Source organism: Cyprinodon variegatus, unplaced genomic scaffold, assembly GCF_000732505.1.
Source record: "Cyprinodon variegatus isolate N-32 unplaced genomic scaffold, C_variegatus-1.0 Scaffold478, whole genome shotgun sequence".
NCBI classification, from domain to species: domain Eukaryota; kingdom Metazoa; phylum Chordata; class Actinopteri; order Cyprinodontiformes; family Cyprinodontidae; genus Cyprinodon; species Cyprinodon variegatus.
In genome coordinates this window covers 565,649-572,786 of record NW_015150931.1, presented here as the reverse complement: position 1 = coordinate 572,786, position 7,138 = coordinate 565,649, and the positions used below count along the sequence as shown (strand labels likewise).

The window sequence follows — 7,138 nt, the reverse complement described above, 5'->3', positions numbered from 1 at the left end:
TTGACAATTAGGAGGACCACTTATTTAGAGGATCCACCCGGAAGAAAAACATCCTTCATTATACTTTTAAATAGTGGTTGATGTTGACACACAAAGGGGATAACTGACTAGCACATTAACAAATAAACTAAATTAAACAAACTAATACTGGCCAGACACTAAGCACCTTTTTAACTGTACAAATATAACTCAACAATCCAAAATAAAGAATATCTAAATAAATTATAACCAATGTCCCCTCCCATTCCAGTAAGTGGTGTGACTTGCTGATTAGGCTGCAGCGACCATATAAGGAGAAGAAAGCTGCAGCTCATTGTAGACCTCCAGCAGCCGCTCCAAAGGAAACTGGCAACTCAAAAAAAAAGAAATGAATCAATTGCATCTTAACCAAAATTTAAAAAACTGACAAATAAGGATAACTAAATGAGTCATTGCAAATAGCTAACTAAGAAGTCAGACTAATGAAAATGTTATTTAAAATCAATGTGAAACTCATTCTAAGAAGAAAAATATATTTAAAAAAAGTTACCACTCAGTTTTAGTGTGGGACAGCAGGCTATATCAAAATCATGCTTCCATCAATATTGTGTCATCTGTTCTTTAAAATTCTGACCTAAGTAAATGCAGTAAAAAACATTTAAATACAAAAAATAAAGGAATTGTTGGCAGATGTGCAAACATTTGTGTGTAAATGTTTATTCAAATATTTAGAAACTTGGGGACAAAAGGGGGACACCTTATTGATTTAAAAAATACATATACGGTTTAAACGGTTCATGTTGACAATTTCTTTATTATTTATCTATTTATTATTCAGTTATTAACACGCAAAGACTGGATTGTCCTTTTTCATTTTTTTACACTAAATTAAGTTGTCTATTTTATTATTCATTCAAAGAGTTTGCTATGTATTTTCTTTAATATTAAAAAAATTAACTAATTTTAGTCAACGCTCTATTTAGAAGCTAACTTGTTGAGTTTAGTAAGGGAGCAGAATAATTTCTTTAATATAAGCATTTATAACTTTGGCTTTATTTTCAGCACAGTAGCTCAGTGGGTGCGTTTATGTGTGCGTGTCAATGCTTGACATGAAAGTAGAATCCTGCAGGATGACTTGCTGCTTTGCTGGTTGGGCTTGTGATGATAACTGAAGGTGACTAAAAGGGAGGTAGCTGTCTTCCTTCGCTCTGGTCACATTCTCATTTGTTGCTAGTGGCATCCTATGAATTATTGAGTCTTGGGTGTCGTGGCTCCCACCTCTCCTCTCACATTCCCTCAGTCTGCTTAACAGCCAACCTGTGTGTTTGTGTGGCTGTTAATAAAACCAGCGTGTGTTCAGTGTAAAAGTGCATGCATCCTCAACAATTAAACGGAATTCCCATCCTCATTCTGACAAAAAAAAAAAATGTCTCTCAAATCCCAAATATGCGCAATTCCTTCCCTGGACTCTCTCTTCTTGTTCCTTTTTAATTCTTGTATTAGTTTTTGGATTAATTGTAAACTATTTATTCACTGAAAACAATAATGCAACCGTTTTGGGCATATACTCAATCATATTTAGTTACTTTATCACAACTGTCTCATGTAAGCAGGGTAGCACATAAAACAATTGTGTTAAAGTAACTAAATATGATTAAGTAAATGCCTTTTTTCCAGTATTCGCTGTGGAAAGCATGCTTTCTTTAAAGGGATAAAGCAGAAATTGGCCTCCCGGTGCACCTCGATTATTGCATGAGAAACAGCAATATACCTTTCAGCAACTGCTGAATAATTGAGTTGCCCTCAGTCGCCACATGCCGCTGACGCTCACAGGCATTCAGCTCAACTTACGCGTTATGATATCAATACTAAAGACTATAAAGATCTATTATTTAAAAGGCCAAATCTCACTATTAGACCAGAAAACATTATTATTTTTTAAATATATAGATTTTTTATTTTTATTTTACCTCTGAATAATGTTTGTGGCGGATATTTAAATGACCTATATTTTCAACAGTTAACAGACTGTAGTGTTAGTTACAATAACTTCACTCAAGGTTTTTTTTTTCTCTTCACTTTTTAAAAACCATTACAAACCATAAATTAAAACGAATTAAATCCACTCAAACCATCAAAGAGAATATTCATGAGCGCCACAAACGGTTCCGCGTAAAGCTGAAACCTTTCGATCCCATGCAACTGTGGGGCCCACACGGGAAAATTTCCACAGCCGTAAGCCACGGCCACCGTGGGAGCGTTCCAGCGGAAGCTCCTCGCTTTCCACTCTTTATTTCTTCCCTGTCTAGAAACCAGAATTGATATTTGGAGAAGGAATCCGAGCAGTTTTAAGATAAGCCTCATTTTAGGCATCCGTCATCCTGATGAGTTGAAGAATCTTTTTAGATTTATTTTTAATAGACTAAAAAAAATAAATAAAAGCAAACCTAAAAATATGAACAATAATGCCATATTGCGTTGCTTAAAAAACAAGTTATATTGCTGTAGAATGTAATTAAAAAAACCATTATAAGAGCATTAAAAAGATACTTACTTTAACAAAACGCTGGTAAATCCCAGGAGTCGCCCTGTAGTCCCCCTTTCAAACTTCTCCTCACAGCTCGTCCAAACTACTTGCCTTTATATACATATATAATTAATATTGCATCGCCATTACTTAATAATTTCAGTCCCAACGCTGGAGAAAACCCGGTAACACGAGGGCATTCATAATTGAAAGTGCGCTAATTAGAGGGGAAGGGGCCAGGAGGCTCTCTCCTCATTCCACGGTGTCAGAATCAGTGTGAAAATCAAGGGCCTTTGCTGTGTTTAGATGTTTTACTTGTATCATATACCACAATGCATATTTAAAACCAAAAGAGTTCTGGGGTCTATAAATAATAGAGCCAAAAAACACATAAACACAACCCTGTTTGTATATGACCCTCCTCTCAAATAAAAAAAAAAGCTACATATATGTAACAAAAGGAAATAAAAAATTCTGTTCTAAAAGATTTTCATTTTCAAAAAGAAGTGTTTGACTAAAACTATATACTTAAGTATATTGCACAATTCACAAACTGCTTTAAAAATAGTAACTGTAATTCATGTGGGGAAAATAAGAAATGCATCTTATAGCTGATAGTGGACTAGAGATGAACTCCTGCCCCCAACACACACACCTCAACCACACACAGCTTTGTTATCATGACATATGGGGATATTCCATTGACTTACATTCATTTTATATGGTCTAACCCAGACACTTATCCTAAGCCTAACTACTACCAACATATACCTAACCCTAGCCTAAATTGAATTCCCACCTTAGTCTTAAACTAACCAAAACTTAAAGAATTAACTTTACCTTATGGGGACCAGATGAATGTCCCCATAAGTACCTGTAGGTCCCCACAATGTAGTATATTTTACAAAACACTTCCCCTCATTGAAGGTAAAACACACTCTGTTTAATTTATTTGTTTTCTTTTATAGATTCAGATGAAAAATATGAGTTTTGCAGGATTTTTATTCCAGATTTATTAAACCTTCAAAAATAAATAAATAAAAATATAATATAAAAAAATATATATATATATATATATATATATATATATATATATATATATATATTCTCCACTCTATGTCTTCCTGTTAGGCCTCGGGCCGAAGGCTGGAGATTTAAAAAAAAAAACACCCTTTAAATAAAACAGCAATAATAACAACAACATTGGGAATTTTAGAAAATAACGAATAATTTATTAAGTTTAAATATCACACTTCTGTTCCAAGTGAAATCAAGAGTGAATAAAATAGATACGTAGTCTATATCAGGTGTTAAAAGCCATAGAATAAATATCTATACAGCTCACCCGTAATTCAGCAAAAAAAACAAAAAAAAAAAAACATGTTCACATCAAAATATTAAAATATAGCAGCAGCCACGTTGGTTGTGCTTCCTATAAGGACAGTGTCATTTCAATTTCTTGATCATTCAAGATGAACAGAGTGTTACAGCTTGTGAAAAAAGACACTTTTTGTGCGTAAATCACGATCACTCACAGTTTACAAAGAGAGCGGCTCCATTCGAAGCGTTCAGTGTTTAAAAGGTGAAAACTTGGAACATTTTTATCCTATATGATCCACAGGTGAAGACATATTATTTCTGCATATGACGTGAAGAACATAAGTGTTTTTTTTTATTAATGTATGCAGTAAGTAAAAAAGTCCTGTCCAATGACAATAAATGTGATAGTTTAGAGTAAAAGTCCACTGTCAGATGTGCAGAGTATGATCGATAACATCCAAAATATCTTTAAAATAAATAAATAAATATGCCAGTTTAATAGTAAAATCCAGAAAGGTGCAACAATGCAGAGTGAGTGACAATAAAGGGGGAAAATCCTTTCTGGAAACGATCCCAAAGGACGATGTTGATAAATCCCTGTTTGTTGGGGTTACTCGGGTTATTATTAATCACTCAATCAAAAATGTAGTAGGCTATTTTATTCATGATGTTGGTGGGGAGAACTCAGTGCACCGCCGAGTACTTCATTCGCTTCTGTTTCTGCCGCTGATTGCAGAACCACACTCGAACCACGTTCTTTTTCAAGTCCAATTTCTCAGCGATAGCCGCGATTTTCTCCGAGGAGGGCCGCGGCTGGATGGCGAAGTACGCCTCCAAGGAGCGCTTCTCCGGCGCGGCGATGGACGTGCGCTTCCTTTTCCTCTCACTGCCGTTGAAAAGGTCCGGCTTGCTGCTCTTCTCCCGGTGCGCAGCCTCTGCTTCCTCCAGCCAGGCCTGTAGGACCGGCTTGAGCGCGATCATATTGTTATGGGACAGGGTGAGGGACTCGAACCTGCAAATGGTGCTCTGGCTCAGCGACCCCACGCCGGGGATTTTGAGGTTGGCCAGCGCAGCGCCGACGTCCGCCTGGGTCACCCCGAGCTTAATCCTGCGCTGTTTGAAGCGCTCGGCGAAGGCTTCCAGCTCCCGAGGATCGGACTCCACGTCGCTTACGCACGCCATGCCGCCGTGCACGGACAGGGAATGAGGATGGGCCATGGTGGCCATCGCCTGGTGAAGCTGCCCCATGGTTTGCAGGTGGTGGTGAGGGTGCTGGTGGTGGTGCGCCTGTGCGGTCATCCCTGGAGGCTCTGGAGCACCCATCCCGGTCACAGCCAGGCTGGTGGAGAGATGATCCAGAAGGTCCCCGGCCTCCAGGGTCTGTCCTAGGTGATGGTGGTGGTGATGGTGGGAGATGGGCACGGTGGTGGAGGAGGAAGTGGAGGCTGAGGTGCAGGGGACACTGCTCATGGTATGGTAAGTCACGTCTGGTTTGAACGGGTGGCTCTTGCCTTGGGAGACAATGCTGTCAGCAGCCGCCAGAGCTTCAGCCCGTGCCAGCAGGCTCTCATCAAAGCCTCCGAATATATTGCCCTGCAGCTGCAAGCAAGAGTGCGCATACTGGAGTCAGTTGGGAATACTGTCAGGCAGCTCTCAGGATCTAAAAAACATTTTCCAAAGGCAAACAGCGCCGAGGAGAGGAGAGAACCCCTCCTCAAAGCGCAAGTCATAAAAATTAATATGAAAGCAAAAGCATTGCTTGAATAGACATGTGGATGGGGGGGCGGAAGAGGAGGGGAGGGGGGCATAGAGAGAGAGAGAGAAAGAGAGATAGAACAAAGTCCTGTCAAATCAACTTTACAGACATTTCCAGTGTGATATTTCCCCCCCTCTCCTCTCACCCAGCAGCGACTCAGCCCTTCTCTCCCACCCTGACCCCAACGTACCTGCGGGGCGGGCAGACAGACTCTGCGCATGCCCTCCGAGCCTGAGTGCAGGCCGGGATACTTGGGCTCGTGCAGAGCCGGGTGCATGGAGAAATGCTGCTTGCCATTCATGGTCATCATCGTCATCCTCCCTGCAGCCCCCTCGCAAGCAGTGTGGCCCCGGACATGAAAACAGCCGAGAGGAGCGGGCAGCCACGGGAGCCTCCTGTGCTCTCTGTCACCAGACTGATGCTGTTCACAGTCAGCGCGCCTCCCGGCAACCTCCTCCTCCCTTTTCAGCCCCCCTCCTTCTCCTCCTCCTCCCTCCCACCTGCTCCTCTGCTCAACTTACAGGCTGCAACAGGGTGGCCTGCAGACACCAACACATTAAGGTGGTCAGAATCCCTGATGTGTTTTACCTTTATAGCCGTGCACTGACGAGAATTTAAATATTTTGGTTAAATTTATTTTTAAATTGTTTACATCTAATAACTTTTATTTAACACAGCAAATATTAAAAGTTAATATGCTGAAACCTGTACAGCTGTCTCTTTTTTTACTTCGATCTATGGTGTTTGTCATTAGAAGAAGAAGATTAAATGTTTTGAGACCCTATCATTTCAGCACCATGGACAGCACTTCAAGACGTTTCTTTGAGAAATGGATAAAAGATCTCAGTGAACTAGAAAATGGTCGACAGGTTCATTTATTTCACTGGTTCAATTAAAAAAAATTAAGTAAGAAATCGCATTTCTGTTCATTTAAGGACTTTTATTAATCGTTTCTTTACATCAATAATTATTGGTAATAACTGATAAAAGGCCTACATTAAAATAGAATTGTTTTTATCACTATTTTCAAATACATAAATATCTAAGCAACATTTCAATCGTTGGTCTTGGCTGCAGTAGCTTCGCTGACATACAAGAAACTTAACTTTTCTCCTTCATTTTTCTGCGTGTTGGGGTTTAGGTCAGGTCAGTTTGCTGTCCAAACATGAGCAGTAATACAAATGCAATAAAACCAGTCATTTGTACTTGTCATTTGTCAAAGTCCAACTGTAGAATTGAAGCAGCATACAGTGGTTTTCAGCAGAGGAGAGCATGAAGCTTTGTATATGTTCCTTATTGAGGGCTGCAGGAGAAAACTGACTCACATCCCAACATTTTTTGCTGGCCTTTGCTTCAAAAACCTCTGCAGGGATGTGCTTATAACCAGTGATGTCAAAAGTACACACATTTGTTACTTGAGTTGAAGTATAAACAATCTGGTAAAAGTTGAAGTATCCAGTTGATGTCTTTACTCAAGTATATGCTCCAAAAACTACTTAAAGTATAAAGAAACCTTAAAAAAACAGCCAGATGCCACTATATAAATTGAAAGTTAA

The 7,138-nt window shown here is 39.5% G+C and overlaps 1 protein-coding gene across 1 annotated transcript; it reads right to left on the bottom strand.

The window, feature by feature from the left end:
- Positions 1–3,701: 3,701 nt before the first annotated feature.
- pou4f3 (POU class 4 homeobox 3) lies at positions 3,702–6,155 on the bottom strand. Its single transcript, XM_015389864.1, has 2 exons — positions 5,773–6,155; positions 3,702–5,425 (listed from the first exon to the last, which is right to left on the bottom strand). Exons 1-2 carry the CDS (start codon positions 5,896–5,898, stop codon positions 4,511–4,513), a joined length of 1,041 nt encoding a protein of 346 aa, XP_015245350.1. The 5' UTR covers positions 5,899–6,155; the 3' UTR covers positions 3,702–4,510.
- Positions 6,156–7,138: the final 983 nt, after the last annotated feature.

Coding starts and splice junctions, on each gene's coding strand:
- pou4f3 (XM_015389864.1), bottom strand. CDS start 5,898: ATGACGATGATGACCATGAATGGCAAGCAGCATTTCTCCATGCACCCG. Junction 5,426..5,772: donor TCTGTCTGCCCGCCCCGCAG/GTACGTTGGGGT, acceptor TCTTGCTTGCAG/CTGCAGGGCAATATATTCGG.